General features: G+C 38.0%; 1 protein-coding gene across 2 annotated transcripts in view; it reads right to left on the bottom strand.

The window, feature by feature from the left end:
- Nucleotides 1-1,831: 1,831 nt before the first annotated feature.
- The window catches only part of SLC8A1 (solute carrier family 8 member A1), a 509,050-nt gene continuing 491,971 nt past the window's right edge, over nt 1,832-18,910 (bottom strand). For both annotated transcript variants that reach the window (XM_073557503.1, XM_073557502.1), the window contains exon 8: nt 1,832-9,815. In XM_073557503.1, the coding sequence (XP_073413604.1) occupies nt 9,439-9,815 (377 nt within the window). In that variant the 3' untranslated portion in view covers nt 1,832-9,438. The remainder of the gene's footprint in view (nt 9,816-18,910) is intronic.

The raw sequence follows: 18,910 nt of genomic DNA, 5'->3' as shown, positions 1-18,910 counted from the left end.
AAAAAAAATATATATTTCTCATATTTTAATAAGTTTAACCACAGAAATCCAAGCGACTTTTAGGAGTTGTCCAAAATGCAAGTCTATGCATCCACGGAAAAAAATCCAACGGCACGTCAGATGCTATTCGTATGCTGCCCATTATTCCTGGACTATTTGATAGCAGATGCATGAGATACCTACATCAATTTTTTTTTCATACAAGAAAAACTAATCAAACACTGACAAACTGTGCAAGTACTAATGAAAATCTGATCCAAAACACTGAGGAAAATCGTAGAAAAAAGTCTGATAAAATTGGTTGGGGTTTTGTGTATGAGAAAAATGGCTGATGTCAGAATAAGAACTTAGATACATCTTGAGATGAAAAAAGAACATGATCAGGTTTTAAAAGGAAAAGGGAGCAGCATCCGTTCCGGGTGAAAAATAGCTTTATTTTTCCAATCAGAGATACGTTTCGACCAAAAAGGTCTTTATCAAGCATAACAAATGGCCATTTGTTATGCTTGATAAAGACCTTTTTGGTCAAAACGTTGTATCTGTGATTGGCAAAATAAAGCTATTTTTCACCCGGAATGGATGCTGCTCCCTTTTTGCTATTTGGTTGCCTTTTTTAACCCATTGGGTCCTGGGATCTTTGGAGCGTGCATTCCATTCAGTTCGTGTGCTGTTGGCTGTTTTTCCTTTTTATTTCAGGCTTTAATAGGAATCTGTCATCAGTTTTTCGCTATGTAATCTGAGGACAGCATAATGTAGGTTGAGACACAGATTTCAGTGATGTATCACATTAGGCTGTGTGCTACTGTTTCCATACAATGAATGTTTAATCACCAGGAGATTATCACTGCCTAGACAACATGGCACATGAACCCTGCTATGGCCACACCCCCTCCTTTAATAAGCAGCTTACTGTCAATAGACAATGTACAGAGAAAGCTGTTGTGTGGGCGGGGTTAGATGCTACATGTTACATCTAAAAACTCTGTGTCACAACTGCTGTACCCAATAAACTAAGTGATACATCATTGGAATCAGGATCTCTTTTCCCACATTACACTGCCCTCAGATGAGGTAGAGAAAACTGGTGACAGAATCCCTTTAAAAACCATATAAGGAACAAAGTGGACTACAGGTTCACTTTATGACCATGTCCTTATCTTTTATTTAAATCTTTTCATGTAAAGGATAAATTAGGGAAACCAAATATTGTGTAACGTTCACTTCTCTTCACCTATAACCTTGCATACATACAAATATGTTCACGATACAGAAACTAATTGATGCTTTCATTCCTGCGTACAGTGAATTTATTTGGGAATGATTTAAAAAAAAAAAATAACAAAAGTGATAATAATTCGCATACATGAGAAAATGAACACATAAGTCGGTAATATAGCTTTTCCTACTATATAAAATATTTAGTGATTTCATAGCAATGATATTAATAATGATAATAAAGTTGTATGGTGACAAACATTTAGGAAGCAAAAACTAAAGTTTATGGAGAATTGATAGACAATGACTAGAATTGCATCATGAATTGAACATATTTTACTCACTCTCATATGGTTGATTATTTAGCATATAAAAGTTTTTGTTTTCTATAATTATTATTTTTTTTAAGATTATGGTAACTACCCTTTCATCCTGTCATGTAATTTATCCCAAATTCTAATACGTAGTATTAAACAAGTGTGGAAATATGCATTATGATGCTAATCTGGTTGAATTTCTGATTTGATAAATCATGAATCTTTTTTTATCCAAGGCAAAAAAAAAAAACGTTTCATTGTTTTGGCAGTGTTAAGATGAAAAATTTTTCTCACAACAATTTCATTTTTTTTTGTTGTTTTTATTTTATAAGCATGAAAGCAAAAAAAAAAGTGCCAATTGACAAAGAAAATAGATAATACATTGTATGTACAGTAACATATGTCATCAATAAACCTCAGAGTTTCCATTTATATTGTGATGATGTCATTTGAACGTGATCCACAAACAATTATCACAGTATACGTGCGTAATCTTACATTGGTGCACAAAACACACTGTAAAGTTTCAAAGAAAAAAATAAAAACTTCAATCCCTTTCATTAAATCTGTATAACCCAAAAAACATGAAACCCTGTGTACTGAGATATAATTTTAAATATATATATTTTTTATTCCAGAACCTAAGCAAGGCAAAAAATGGTTTGACTTTTTACCCAAATCACCAAATGGAACTTTTTATTTATATTCTTTTTTTCATTTTTTTTGTCATTTTTGTTGGTAAAGTAAGCATGCATTATTATTAGCAGTGAGTAGTGTTGTAAAGATAGGACTGCAATATTTGCAAGGACAAAAGTGAACTTAAAACAAGCACAGGAAAAAAGCAACAGACAAAAATGCTGAATTTGGTGTTTATATTGTAATAGCTAAAATCTAAAACATCAAGGCCCTGATTCACCAAGACCAGCGATTTTCATGCCGGACTTGAAGAGGGAGCATGGTGGGGTCAGACGCTCTCGATTCCTTAATAGGCGCACACCCCTTAATGAATTAGGAGCTTCTGGTGAGTGGCGTGCGCACCTTTGTAGGGAACACTGAAACTACTCATGAATAAGATAAGCTCTGGCGTCGCGCCCCTGCTGCACCTCACCTTGCCCCAGCTCTGCCCATTTTGTCGAAGCTGGAAGAAACCGGATTGAAAATGGCAGAGGTAACAACTCAGAGTTGCGCCAAAATTTTGCAACCTTTCAAAGCAATTTATGCCAAAATACTGGTGAAATAGTTTTTATTTATCGGGGCCCGAAATATTTTTATACTGATTCAATTTATAGTAAATTCATAAACTATACCTTGCCAGAAATCTTTAAAAAAAGGTAGTTATTTTTTTTAATGGCTAGGATCCGACCTATGGACACCCACTTTTTCTGAAAATGAAAGTGACTCAGTGATGATATAACCACTGCACCTACATTAGAGCTTTTCCTTAGCAAAGTTCCCCCCTAGTCATCTGTGGTATGGCAAACTTAAACATGGCTTTATCCAAGTGGTTTCCTGCAGAGTCAGGGTACCGTAAATGAAGATGTCCCCTTTATTCTCATGATCGTGCTGGTACCAGAGGTTGGAACCACAACAATTGTAGAGTGATGGCATAACGTAGCAATATATCTTCATTTACTGTATATAGGAATATCACTTAAAATTACATATTTCTTACCCTGTGATATATTTCATGTTATACAACAAAATACCCATCATATATTTGAAGAGAAATATTGTACTTTAATTGTACAATTTTTGTTTTAATTTTATTGAAACCAGAAAGGGAAAGGAGCAAAATTCCAAGCTGAGATCTTAAAATCCTTGGCAAAGTACAATAAGCTTTTAACTTGTATGAATATCAGCCATCTGGAATTTTTCTGTATTACATATATGCTGGCATAAACATACTTTTATGTCAGAAGAAAAGGTGCTGGCATATTGTCTTTATGGCTAATGTATTAAAGTTGAAAATGTTATTGTAATTTTGGTTTATATAATGTTCTCAAATATGGGAATTTGGGAAATTTCTTAAACATGATCAGACTTTCTCTTTACAGCTGACCAATCCAGGCAGATCCATTAACAGTTTAGTAATTGAAATTGAGGCAGATCAGACAATTGTTTTAAGACCCTGAGATGATGGTGCCAAAAAACAGTTCTCCCACAAGCCAAAGGGCAAGAATTGGGACATGGTGACACTTAAGCCCAGTCCCGATAACATCTGGGATCTACCTATGAAGTAACAGTTGTCTATCATGGCTAGGCTAAGGAAGTCAGCACCAGGAAGAGGGCATCATTTTGGGATTTCACTTTTCTGGAAATTTATCCGAGTCAATAAATAATACAAACAAATCAATTTTTTTAAGTCATTAAAGGTAATGTTTAGCCAAAATAACACACTGAAAAGTTAAACTATAAATTTTCAAATTAATATAACATACTCCTGAAAATGTGTACAACATGTGTACCTATTGCTTAGTCAAAAGGTATCTTTCCATTGGAGTATATGCTTAATTACGTGTGTAAAATAATCTGTGCAAAATTCTTTACCAAGTAAGTAACACTATAAAGAGAAAATACATTCTACATTTTTGCCTAGAAAGAGCTTTGATGATGTAGTTCCACCCCATTGACAACCATTACATTTTGTCTGCTGAATTCTTTTTGTTTTTTGTGATTTTTGTGATTTATCTAATTTGAGATAACATTTTCTTTTTCTTAAATCATTGAGTGTCAAAACTACAAATGATGCTTGTTTTATCCTAAAAGATAGCATGACATAGCATTATCTTTATAGCAGGCTTTTATTAGACCTTATGTACAAAAGTGTTGCTTATTGGAACCAGAATTCATTACATTTTTAAAGCAAGTTTGACAATGAAAGCAGCTCTCAACTTGGTCAGACTGATTGCTGTTGGTGAGACCCTACAGGTGCTTCTCACAAAATTAGAACATCATCAAAAAGTTAATTTATTTCAGTTCTCCAAAACAAAAAGTGAAACTCATATATTATATAGAGTCATTAAAGAGTGATCTATTTCACGTGTTTATTTCTGTTAATGTTGATGATTATGGCTTACAGCCAAAACCCAAAAGTCATTATCTCAGTAAATTAGAATAATTAGCGATAAAACACCCGCAATGGCTTCCTAGGCATTTAAAAAGGTCCATAAGGCTACTTTCACACTTGCGTTTTTTTTGCGATGCGCACCGTGCGCTGTGCAAACGCACATAAAAAACGCATCATGTGTTTTTGTGCGTTTTTTTGCGGTTTTGCACGTTTTTTAAAAAATAGACTATAATGGTTGGTTGGGTGAAAAAAAACGCATTGCATGTGCATGCATTTTTTGGGGGCAAGTCAGATGCTCAAAAAATGCAACAGAGTGGATTTTGTGCACCCGAGTGCACACTACAAAAAAACGCATGCGCATACACATGAGTACAAACGCATGTGTATGCGCACCCATGTTAAGAATAGGAAAAAAAACACATGCTTTTTTTGCGCGAAAAAACAGCGCAAAAAAACACACGTGTGAAACTAGCCTTAGTCTGTTTCAGTAGGCTTCACAATCATGGGGAAGACTGCTGACTTGACAGATGTCCAGAAGTCAGGTGTTTTAGTGAGAAGCACCTGTAGGTTGGTCTGTGTAAGACTTTTTATTATTCACTGTATTGGCGCTAGATTGAACCTTATTATTATATAGTTTTAAAAAAATTTTAGTAAAAAGCTGCCATGGACAGATTTCTATATTTTGTAAGGAAATTGAAATTTACACCAGTACCATTTGTTATAGAAATCTTGTAGGATGGAACATGAACTGTAGTCACATAAAGCTCCATTTCAATTTTTAGCTTTCAATTTTTGACAAGATGTAAGTTTTCAACCAGAAAAAAATGGGCGATTTTCATCTCAATTGTTGTACATATGACATCAATTTCTATACATTAGCAGTTATTAAAATTTACAAGACCAAATACCTTTTCATATGTTAAAGAGCTGTAATGTATATGTGAAAATTTGATGCTATACAGATGATCCAATTTTTTTGCCACTCATAGACTTGATATAAGCGAGTCTCATCTGACATACAGAAGAAACTAGTGCATGTTGCAATTTTTTTCAAATGCAGATTCGGTTTGGGAAAAAAAATACTAATTTGAACAGCCCAATTGACTAACATTGGTCAGTTTTTTCACAGACTAACACTAAAACCGAAACTACGGTCGTGTGAATGCCGCCTCACAGTAAGAGTTAAAGGTGTTAACCAGCCTTTAAAAATTAATTGCTTAATCCTATGATGGACTCTGAGTGTTAGATCTGTGGGAGCCAGATTATCTGCACGCTCTCTGCAGCAGCTTGCAGGAATGTTCATACTTGCTTTTCCGAACTTTTTTAGCGGCAATGCAAAATATTGTAGTGCTGTTCCATTGAAATAAATAGGACAATGCTGCATTACCTTGTACCACTGCTGTGAAAAGCACAAACCAGCAAGTAAGCTGCTGTAAGAATCTTCAACCAGCTGTTCAGACGAGTATTCGATAGTCACTGATCCTCAATTTAATATTGATGGCCTATCCTAGGGATAAGCCATCAGTTTTAAAAATTTAGATAACCCCATTAAGAAAGCAGAAGCTTCATCGAACAATTACTGTATACCAATTCGCAAACTTCTACATTGAGTTTACAATATTTTCAAATTATAATAGGCTGTGGTAAAACTTCCCATAAACCTTTTATAACTATCTCTGACCCCAAAAATTCACATTAATGCATTTATTTGTGTTTTCAATAGCAAGACTGACTGGTGCCAGGCATTTCTTATCTCTCAATAGAACTTAAAAGGGTTTTCCCATGAACAAAGTTCATTTTAATCAGTAAGTAGATCTTGGAATAATAATAATTACAATAACAATAATAAGTTCCACAATTAGAAATGATTAAAAAAATGTTTCTGTGCTGAGATAATCTTATAAATGTGCCCCTGCTGTGTACTGTGTACTGGCTGTGTTTGACCGTACAGGGACATGGGATGATCCCACATCTCCTGGGCAAGGGGGTGCAAAAAATAAACAAATATTACAGCATTTTATTGCAGCTGATTCTTCTTTTTAGGTAAAATATTGCTTAGAACAGGTAGTGTAATGTTTTACCTTACAAAAAGAATCGGCTGTCCGGTTCGCATACTCTCTCTTTTGCTTCCTCCCCTGCCCAGGAGCTGTGTTATGATCAGACCATGTCCCTGTACGGTCAGACACAGCCATTACACAGCACACAGCAGGGGCACATTTATAAGACTATCTCAGCACAGGAACATTTTCTTAATCACATTCAATTGTGGAACTTAGTTTTATTGCAAGATCTATTAATTAAAATTAACTTTGTTCATGGTAAAACCCTTTTAAGATATCCTGGTAGACTAGAGATGTCTGGCACCATGCTACCCTCTCTTGCTATTGAAAACACAAATATATGAATTGAGGGCTGGGATGAGGCGTCAGAGATAGATGGGAAAACTCCTTTAAGGATCAGTGATTGAAATTCAATATACCCAATCATTCTTTTTGTCGGAGGAGAGTTGAGAGACCCTCATACACATTAAATAGTCAGTGGGTTCACACAAATTTGGCAAGTTTGGTCTTATCTAATGTAAATAGGGAACATAACTTTAAAGCCACAATCAAGTTAGCATCTCCATCAGGGATACTGTCAATTTATAGAATTTGTGAATAGCTGGAAAATGCATCCAATTACTTAGGGCAAGACTTACAAAAGAGGGGCAAGACATATGCACCGACGGGGCCATAGACTGCAATGTTGACGGCAGAGTGAACATGCGCTCTGCCTCACACTTTTTTCAGGATTGTAGATTCTGATGCCCTAGCCCAAGGGTAGGACATCAATAAAAAAGTAGTGGCCAAACCCTTTAATATTGATAATCTGCATAACATAGGTCCCAATAGCTGTTAAAAATCATCATCTATCATTAGAATTGGCTTCATCTGTAACAGTCTTTATGAAGAGCTCCAGGTTGACACAGTTATTAGCTAGCACATCATATTACTCAGGTAGGCATGGTATGGTCTATGTGTACAAAGAGTATCTGTGGTCACAAGAGCAGTTCAAGGTTTAATAATAATAATGATAATAATAATGCATGCTAATTTTAAGTTTGCTGAACAGTAAGGATTTTGGAGTTTTCCTACAGAGTTCTTGCAACAGAATAAATGTGGATGGCAACTTTTCCTTGGAAAATATCCAAAGAAGACTTATCAATAATATGTTAGTAATTTGATAATGTATCTTTTGGCAACAAAATCATACTTTTGCCGCACTTTCAAATTAACAGCAGATGGTCTTCAAAATAGGTAACTGTGTTGTATGGAAGCTGCATGATATATATATATATATATATATATATGATATATTACAGTTACATCAGATGTAACAGATCTGATATTGAAAAACCGCCTATGTCTATAAAGAAAACTGAGACCAAAGCTGATGGCTATTTAGGACTACAGACCCACTAATTCCCTTTAGAAAGTCTATAAAAAATCCAGTTTTTACTACAAGGCAATGGCACTGCTTTAAAAGAAAAATAATTGTGGAAAATGTGCTATAATAATGAAAGGTGATATGTCTAAGATATAACCCACTAGTAGCAATCCATAGCTTCTATTAGTTACTGTAAAATATATAAATTCTAATAAATACTTCCTTAAATAATTCTTTAATTTCCTAGGCACATTTTTGGTATTTAAATATCTGCATCAGACCCATAATAAACCCTTCAATGGGCAATGCAAATACAGAGGCTTTCACATCCTTCATTACTTCTATGCTGCCATACTGTACTGTACTTTGTACAGAATTATGCTGAGTTTACGGAGGTTGTCTATATTACCCAATACACAAAGCAACCCCTAAACCTTACAAAAGAAAAACAAGTAACGAAAAAATGGAAAAAAAAAACACAACTATCACAAGAACGCATCCATGTCTTTCACATTCAATCAACATTGGTTAACGGGGATAATCGCTAAGCTACGGCATACACAAATACTTTTCATTCATGCACAACAGTACACATAGAACAAGGACATTCCAAGACATGAGCATGGTTATGGATGGATAGGTGCCCAGAAGACTCTTGCATGGATGGCTGTGGATGTGGTCTAAGTGACAGCAGACATGTTGTCTAGACCACCATGGGACTTCTAATAGGGTCATTTTAATGTAGGTAAAGCACAAACAGGAAAGACTCATTGTAGTTTGGTGACTTAGAACAGTGAACACATGCTAGTTACAATGCAACAGTTAGTTGGAGAGGAGAAGGCTACTTTTTTGTCTCCATTTACTCATTTCTTGTCCACACGTGAATCTACTAAAGCATGGCAAAGTCAAATGCCCTTGAGTAATATTGTAGAATAAACATTTTCAACTCATTCTGTTGGCAAGCGACTTCTCCATTTGCCACTTGGGTTAATTAATTAACTTTTGACATAGGATAGTTGAATATCAGTAAAGTTTCTTTTCCAGACTCTCACCCTCTCTCACTCCCCAATAACATCAACAAAAAAATAGTTACTAGTAATTCCGGCATCTTTACATTTTAACAAAAAGGCCCAAATAGCATTCAGATTAGTCATTTCAAAAATAAAAGTAGTCAAACATTTATAGTACACTGTTTTAGGTACAGTTGCAAAGATGTCCCTGCATCAATGCCAAGTTCAACATGATGCCCCAGGGTAAGAAACCTTAAATTCTTGCTCCTACCCATTAAAAGAACGCTTCTACAGGTGCATTCCATCAGCAGGTAAGTGGAAATGGCAATGTCTCTTTTTTTTCCTCGGTTCATTCTACACATATTTATATATATTTATATATTTACTATGTTGGAGTGTTTCTTTAGAAGCCCGGTATGTGGCAGTAGGCTTCCATAGATGAGAAGAAAATGTACAAGAGCCACAGGAGAGTAAAGAGGGCCGATGTAAGAAGCTTGGCAGTCCGTGGTCCACCCAGCTCACCGCCAATTTCAGGCCGTCGTCTGTAGAGCAGGACACCAACGTTTATGAATGCAAAAATGGTGAAAAGAGTGACGGAGAAAGCCAACGTGCCAGGTTGGACTCTGAACACGTCTCCGTGAGCTGTATGGTAAATGGCCGCAATAGACCATGCTACGCCGATCCCCAGGAAAACATTCACAGCGTTGCTACCGGTGACATTACCTATGGAGGCATCAGCATATTGATCCTGAATAGCTGCTACTTTGCTTGCAAAAGTATCTGTGGAGACAAAAGGAAACAATTTTGTTAACCAACAGAACAAGATAAACAGTCTCCAAAATCATCAAACTTGGTATCACAGTATTTGTCCCTGAAGTGGTCACAACATCTCGACCTTCAGTAGTTCAACCAAACTGAGATTACTTAAACATTTTAGTTCTATTATAACAATAAGATCTTAATAATTTTTATCTCTATAGAGCCAAGATATTCTGCAGCACTTTACAATTCAGAGGGAATTTGTACCAAGAAGATAAGACATTACCGAGCAACAACACATACATCAAAGCTTACCAACAGGAGTGAGGGCCCTGCTCGTAAGCTGACAGTTTATTATGAAATAGGGGGACACAAAAAGTAAAAAAGTGCTTGTCATGTAAGATCTAGCCATCAATATAATAAATAATAAATTTGTACAGATACAAATTGCTACCGAGCAGGTGGAAGGGAGAAGAGGGACTTTTTAGATTAGTGAGGATTCATGATATTTGGGGATTGAGCTTCAATGTACTGAGCTGTGATGCCCTGGCTCCATACACTATGCACTTCAGGACCCCAGCAATCTGATATTGATGACCTAATCCTTAGTCTTGGACCACTCCTTGAAGTGTTACTCATTATATCCAAACAAAAATGTCTGTGCAATCACAATCCAACACAAGACCCATCCTCTAGAGCAGTGGTCTCCAACCTTTCTGACCTTGAGAGCCATATTCAGCTTAGACAGAGGGTCACGAGCCACATTCAGCACTGAGAGAGGGGTGCGAGCCACATCCAGCTCCCATCTCTTTCAAAGTAGTGTCAACCAAAGCCCCCATTACAGGTATAATGATAACCAAAGCTTTTCCACAGAAATCACTCCAAAGCAGTACACGGAGATCCAGAGGTTCCCACATTACCCCAATTCAGTATTCTCCCATCAAGGACTCCCAACACACTGTCACATCCAGCTTTGAGCACCTCCTCTAACAGGTAGGACCATCCTCTAGCGTACCATACCTAAAACATCTCTAAACCCCTAAGACCAGTAAATGTGCATCCAGATCTGCTCTTCTGTGCAGGGTTACTCACAAAATTCACCACTTTGAGATGTGCGCCTCATACCTGTTTGCTAGACCTGGACCTAATGCACCAAACTGGCAGACAGTCGCGAGCCAAAATTCTTGGGACCGCGAGTCACATGTGGCTCCTGAGCTACAGGTTGGGGACCCCTGCTCTAGAGTGAGTGCTTCTCTTTTTAACTGCTCTTCAATCCGACTAATAAAGGAGTATCTTATATAGAGGGTCTTTCACCATGAACTCCATAATAAGGTCGATCAACCCTATGCGAGTATAATCAATGACCGAAAATATATTCAGTAAATGAAAGTTTTGTGATTTTTCTTTATGATTTTAAATACTTCAATGAAGAACATGGTAAATGCTTTATAGTTTTGTACATGCAACAATATTTGACATATTCCAATATCATAAAACAATGCATTATTTCCATGCACACTGACAATCTAGGACACATTTTCTAAATGGAAAAACATCCTAATGTGCATTATGTCCCACACTGTCTCTGGCAGCATTGGGAATGTACAAATGAGAGTTTATATGCCGCTCGTGACCTAGTAATAAACTTCCCTACAGGTTCATCTTGGTGCTATCGAAATAGGAAACTGTATAATTTGTGATGTTTATTTCATGGACATCACGCTGCTTTCCAAGGCATAACCAGACTGAAATATGTTTTTTCTTTAGGATGGGCTCATCTGCTGTTTCGCCTGATTTAATCCACTTGCCGGCCTCTGCATTTTCCACTTATTTGCACTAAATTGCATCCAATGTGAAATAAATGCCTATGATAAAACAGCCATTTTACAAATGTTGCTCTTTTGTTACCCTTCCAGACTAGATGTGAATGAACCTTTTATGTTCTCTCTGCCTTTCCTTTGACTCATCGAAGCTTTGCCGTTTTTGCAGAGATGCATTTTACATAAAGGCTTTTTGTAAATTCCCTTTTTATTTTGTTCAGACATAATAAAAGCGTTAGGTAGGAAGAAAGAAAATTAGCACGTAGGATACATATCAGTTCAATAATGATAGAGAATGGTATGACATGCGGTAATGTCAAATGCAAAGAGTTTTTTCTATCCCAACAAACAGAACTGAGAAAGAGGTGGTCCATTAGTTCTCAAATAAAGTACACACAAAAAGTAGATATTAACACAGGAGGTGGAGAGATGTGAATAGCAAAGACAGATAGAGACATAGATAGATAATAGACAGGCAGAGATAGATAGATAGATAGATAGATAGATAGATAGATAGATAGATAGATAGATAATAGACAGGGATAGATAGATAGATAGATAGATAGATAGATAGATAGATAGATAGATAGATAGATAGATAGATAGATAGATAGATAGATACTAAGGAGGGTGTCCTGAAGCGAAAAGGGGGTTGTCCGCTACTGGACAACTCCTTTTTAACTGCTAAAGTGCACCATATAAAACAAACAAAAGAAAAATAACATATACTCACCTCCTGGACCAGCGCCACCTTCTGTCAGTGCCGTGTCTCTGTTTGAAAGTGTCATGTTACATGACCGCTGCAGCCAATGATCAGCTGCAGCCCTTCAGTAGTCAGTCAGAGTGGACATCCGCTCTGACGAAATACTGAACGACTGCAGACGATTAGCGGTTGCAGATTAACGGCAGCGGTCACAAAGCAAGGAATCGCAGCCACTGATCGGCTGCAGCCTTTCAATATTCCGGTCATCCACTCTGATACAACAGGGAAAGGCTGCAACCAATCAGATGTCACCGTTTGATTGCAGCAATGCCATGACTTAAAGGGAATCTGTCACCCTTTTTTGAGATATCATATAATGATATCATTCAATTGTGTGTCACTTAAGGATTCTCTTAGTACTTTTGCTTCCCACTGACCCCACACCTTTCATGCATAAATACCTTTTTTATATCGGTTCAGATGTATGTAAACTGCCGTGGTCCGGTCCGCTGGGCGGGGCTTATTCACCTGCTCCCCCCCTCCCTGTCTTGCTCTACACAAGAAGAAATGCGTAGAGCAAGACAGGGAGGGGGGGAGCAGGTGAATAAGCCCCGCCCACCAGACCGTGGCAGTTTACATACATCTGAACCGATATAAAAAAGGTATTTATGCATGAAAGGTGCGGGGTCAGGGGGAAGCAAAAGTACTAAGAGAACCCTTATGTGACACACAATGGAATGATATCATTACATGATATCTCAAAAAAGGGGTGACAGATTCCCTTTATTGTCACATGACTGCCTCAAGTCACGGCGCTGACATTGTAGGAATGACGTCAGTCCAGGAGGTGAGTGTAAGTTTTCATTCATTTTATATGGGGCACTTTAGCAGTTGAGAAGGGCTAGTAAAGTAAAGGATAACCTTCTTATCAACTGCCCTAAAGGATATCTTTCATCAAGACAATGTGGTTAAACCATCACTGCTATGTTGATGAAAAAAGGGACTCCCACCTAGACAATATTTTTAAATGGAGAAACTTGGTGGAGCTCAGAAGGCCATATGGCTATTTAAGGATAATAGTGGGAAAGCCTGTCTGTCGCAATCATAAAACTTTTGAGATTTTTGTAAAAGAGTAAAGCTTGACTGTGGAAACAAAAATAGTATTAACTCTACTGAAAGGCAGGCATACTGTATGTGGTTAAGTCTGCATTCACACACTCGTGTGTCATGGTTAGAGTACGGTCGGTGATGCACACACTTTCTGTAAGTCTGATCCAAACTCCACAAGTGATATATGCATATGAAACTGTTAAGTTTTGGTCTATGGCTCAGCAATCCAGCGGACTGTGTGAACATCACAATCTGTACTCATCTGGATGCCGCATAGGTATGGGTCTCCCACTAAAGGTAGGAAATGTTGCCGCTATTCCAGCCACATTTCTAACAGAGGTCTATTCTACACCAATTGTTTTCTATACCACCTTTTGGATCAATATAATATTCTTCATCATTAATTTATCTATTTAGCATGCATTTCTAATATAGCGCCATCATATTCCACAGCGCTTTACAGACATTATCATCACTGTGCCCATTAGTACTCACAATCTAAGTTTCCAATCAGATTGTGGAAGGAAACTGGAAAACCATGAGGAAATCCATGCAAACACAATGAAAATATACAAACTCCTAACTGTGATAGTTAAAGAAGTACTCCTCCCATCAAAGTATTTATGTTCTTAATACATTGCAGTCATCATATTACAGCACTGTGTACTTACAATTGCTCATTTTGCCTTTCTACCTAGATAATTCGTCTCTTTTCCCTGCTCTATGTAGAAACAGGAAGCCTCTCGTCCCTGCATTTATCATTCCCTTTTTCAACTCCTGACCGAGCTGCCCCCTCCTACCCAGGGCCGGTTTTAGGCAAAGTATATAATGCAGCCCCTTATATAGTATAATGTAGCCCCTCCATAGAATACAATGAAGCCCTCCTGATATAGTATAATGCAGCCCCCTCATAAAGTATGATGCAATCTCCCCTCATAGAATATAATATACGTTAATACAGCCCCCCCATAGAATTTAATGTAGCCCCAAATAGAATATAATACAGCCCACCTCCCCATAGAATATAATGTAGCCCCCCCATATTATATAACACAGCCTCCCCCATATCCCCATATAATATCATGTAAAATGTACCCCCCATGGTATATAACACAGTCGTATAGTATATAGCCCAGTACCACATGGTATATAGCCCAGCCCCACATGGTATATAGCACAGCCCCAAATGGTATAAAGCACAGCACTACACGTTATGTAGCACAGTACCACACGTTATCTAGCACAGCCCACCATGTTATATAGCACAGCACCACATGGTATATAGCCCAGCATGGTATATAGCCCAGCACCACATGGTATATAGCCCAGCCCCACATAGTATAGAGCCCAGCCCCACATGGCATATATCCCAGCCCACCATGGTATATAGCCCAGCCCCACCATGGTATATAGCACAGCTCCACATGGTATATAGCACAGCCCAGCATGGTATACAGCCCAGCATAGTATACAGCCCAGCATGGTATACAGCCCAGCATGATATATAGCCAGCATGGTATATAGCCCAGCATGGTATACAGCCCACCATGGTATACAGCCCAGCATGGTATATAGCCCAGCATGGTATACAGGCTGCCCAGCATGGTATACAGCCCAGCATGGTATACAGCTCAGCATGGTATATAGCCCAGCATAGTATACAGCCCAGCATGGTATACAGCCCAGCATGGTATATAGCCCAGCACCACATGGTATATAGCCCAGCCCCACATAGTATATAGCCCAGCCCCACATGGTATATATCCCAGTCCACCATGGTATATAGCCCAGCCCAGGATGGTATACAGCTCAGCATAGTATACAGCCCAGCATGGTATACAGTCTGCACAGCCTGGTATACAGCCCAGCATGGTATATAGCCCAGCATGGTATACAGCTTAGAAGGATTCAGCTAGTCTGTTTTTAATCAAGTGATTTCATAGACCTAATGGAAAACAGAAAAAATATCAGGGTAGAAGGGCAAAATGAGCAATTGTAAGTACACAGTGCTATATAACATGATGATTACAATATATTAATAGGATAATAATTTTGATGGGAGTGCTTTTTTAACATGTATCTATTCAGTTCATTTAATAAATTAAAAATTATTTTTAAATAATTAAAACTGCATTTTCTTTGAGGGCCTTGAATTAAGTAAGGAAAGGGCCTAGGACTGTGAGGAAGGTTTTGTTGGCACCCTTAGGGGTTAATTAAAAGTGCAGGAAATGATGGAGCTGCCCTATGCGATTAGGGGTGTGGTATAATAACGGCCATAAGAGGGCAAAAGAGATCCACCGTGGAAAGTCAAATAGGTGTAGCAATGCAATTTATCTCTAAAGGGATTTTTTTATTTTTAAAAAACAACAAAAACACAACGCGGTTCAGGTGTCTATGATGGAAGTGGCATATACTTGGTTTCTATTTTGTTGCAGATCCTTTCTAACAGACATAAATGTTCTCTGTTCTGACGTCTGGTTCAGGTCCCAGCATTCAAACCACCCACCAATCAACAAGTTATCAAAGTTAAAATTCCGGAAAAGCAAGAAGACAACCAATGGGAATTTCATCACTTAGATTTACTGTGCAGTTTTTCAGGAGTATTAGGAAGCTAAGAATGGATGAATCTTGTGTTTGCTAATCCTGTACTGAATATTCCTGATCTAAACAAACCGATCTTTTCATTTTTTTTTACATTGTCACACTGTATCCACATCTTTAACAAAGGCTAGAATCAAAGTGCCAGAATTTCACTTTGATCTTGCTAAAGACTGTGTTGGGAAAGTACTGCGCCACTAAAGCACAGCCATATTGGTTTAGGTATGCTTTTAACATTTACACAGCATCAAGGTCTTCTTTCTAAGAAACGTCTGTTGAATTTTAGATGTGTCAATGTGAAACGGACATTCTACTACAATACAGCCGGTAACTGCGACAGAACTTGCATATAATATAAAAATCCCTTTAAAAAAAAACCGCTGCCAGTATGTTTTCAAGTGGGCTAAATATATAGGAAGACCAACTTTCCTACAGATCTCCCTTTCTATGGATATTTTGTTATACTATGTGACACAAACCGCTTTTAAAAGTGTCTATAAAAGAACTCACTTCTGACAACTTTTTTTAATGTTTTTTGTAAAGATTTCTGAAAGTTATTATATAAAGATTTCCATGAAAGGAAGTAGCTGTCTGTCATCTATCTTATCTCTAGTGGGCTTCTTTCTCTGACAACCTATTGGTCTTCCTTACTCTCTTTTTTGTAAATCAATTATAGGGGACTGAACCAATCTTAATCCTTCTTTTAATAAAGGAACATGTTTGATTGACTCTATGTTCGAATGTGAGCACATATGAACAGTGAAGAAATTATTAACTGTACATTCTTGATATATCAAATAACAACATGACCATCATGTTCACCCTACGCTATTGCCTATAATAAATGCTGCAAAGTGTAGTCCAAACAGAAAGGGACAAGTGTTAACAGGTGCAAATAGAATGAAAAATACAGCTGCACTCTGAAATTGGAACTGGATTACTGCTATAGAAAATATATTACAAAAAGAAGGTACTTAGCACACAAATTGGCTAATTTGTGAGAGCCCAACAGCCAGCAACACGGCGTATCCCTTTGTTGGGACCCTAAACCTTATGTGCCTCTAAAATTGGCTAATTTGTGCACTAAATACTTTCATGTTTTAATATACTGCTCAAAAAAATAAAGGGAACACTATTCCATTTGTAACAGGCTGTTTGTGTTCCCTTTATTTTTTTGAGCAGTATATATTTTCTCTAGCAGTGATGCAGTTCCAATGTCATATATTCAAGTTTGCATATTACAGCATTACAGAGTACTGGTGTATTTTTAACACTGTCACAGGTCATGAGGAAGTATCTAGCTTCTCCTCTTACTGTAACTAGCTGACTGAGGCATGAAGTAACTGTTTGGAAAGGGAAGGTATAAAGCCCCCGTTACACACAGCGATATCGCTAGCAATATCGCTGTAAAGTCACCGATTTTGTGACGTAGCAGCGATATTGCTAGCGATATCGCTACATGTGATACTTACCTCCGACCGGCTCCCCCGCTGGTTATCGCTGGTCGCGCGAGAAGGTCCTGGATCATTTCTCGTCGGGCGCTTCCTGCTGGGCTTCCTGTGGTGCCGACGAGCAACGCGTGGACGGGGGCGGGAGGACGTCAGGATCGCCGCGTCTGACAGGTAAGTAGCGACCCCCGACCCCAGCGATGTTGCTGGTGAGATCTGCCTGTGTGGCAGCTCACTAGCGACCACTTAGCGATGCACCAGCGATCCATATCGTTGTGGCGATCGCTGGTGCATCGCTAAGTGTAACGGTACCCTAAGTTGTTATAAAACACATGTAGTTTTTGTTCAAATCCCTTGGAATTAGAGATGAGAAAACTCAAATTTAAAAGTTCAGGGTTCGTACTGGACAATTCGTGTCCAGTACTAAGCGTGGAACACGGACTTTTCCTGGAAGCCCATTGCAATGTTCAGAGTTTCAGGGGAAGTTTTGAGAGAGAATCTTCTGGCTCCAAAAACTGGGTGCTCATTGTTTTCAATGGGGTTCTGGTTCAAGTTCGGGTACAGTCTTAGTACTCAAACCATACTTTGGAATCAAGTTTGGGTCAGGTACCAGGTCCCGAACTTCAAGGGTCCGCTCATCCCTACTTGGAATACATTTTAAATTAGAAATCCTAATGCAAGACAATGAGAGACAAAAACTGATAACTGTGCATTGATAGGCCGTGAGTGCCACCGTTCAGCACAGCATACAATACAATTAAGCACACCCTATAGAAGCCAATGAGGTTTGTGACGATATTAATCACACAATAATAGTGTAACAGTTTCATTACATACTGTGGGGACATAAAGCCAGTGTCATCTTAGGACATCATTTCTATGGAGTTTATTATCGCATAGTACAAAAAGCAGGCTGGTTCCAAGCCAGATAATAAATGATTACCTATTATTTTCAACATGCAGTCTTTCTGGGATGATATATAAAAGGCAACCCGTGTGTTACCAATTGCAAATTTCAACATGTCAGCTTCAAATGTTTCTATTCGCGTCAATGCACCACTTTTCATAACGGCACTGCAATAAATCTGAATTCACTCCTGTATTTCATTACCTCGGTTCACACCGATTAAGTCAAAACATGATGGCAGATACTGGGCAGCACAAAATGCGCTAGCACGTCATGGCGGGGCCAGACCATAGCGAGCAGCTGGATGTCACTGGCACGCACTGTTAACATTTTGTGATAAAATTAAAATAAACACAAGAGTTACCTAATCTTACATTTCAAACTGAGTAATAAGCCAAATTAATTACTGTAGGTAAAAAAAGCATGCTTGGAACATTGATAGCTTTATACCGTAATCCTAAAAATGCAATGGTTCTGATAATTTAACTATTTGCAACCAATACTTTTCTGTTCCTTGTAAAGGTCAAAAA

This window comes from Dendrobates tinctorius, unplaced genomic scaffold, assembly GCF_039654945.1.
Source record: "Dendrobates tinctorius isolate UK_male_01 unplaced genomic scaffold, ASM3965494v1 ptg000250l, whole genome shotgun sequence".
In the NCBI taxonomy this organism is placed as follows: domain Eukaryota; kingdom Metazoa; phylum Chordata; class Amphibia; order Anura; family Dendrobatidae; genus Dendrobates; species Dendrobates tinctorius.
Note: the sequence above shows the minus strand (reverse complement) of the source record. Positions and strands in the feature narration are given on the sequence as shown.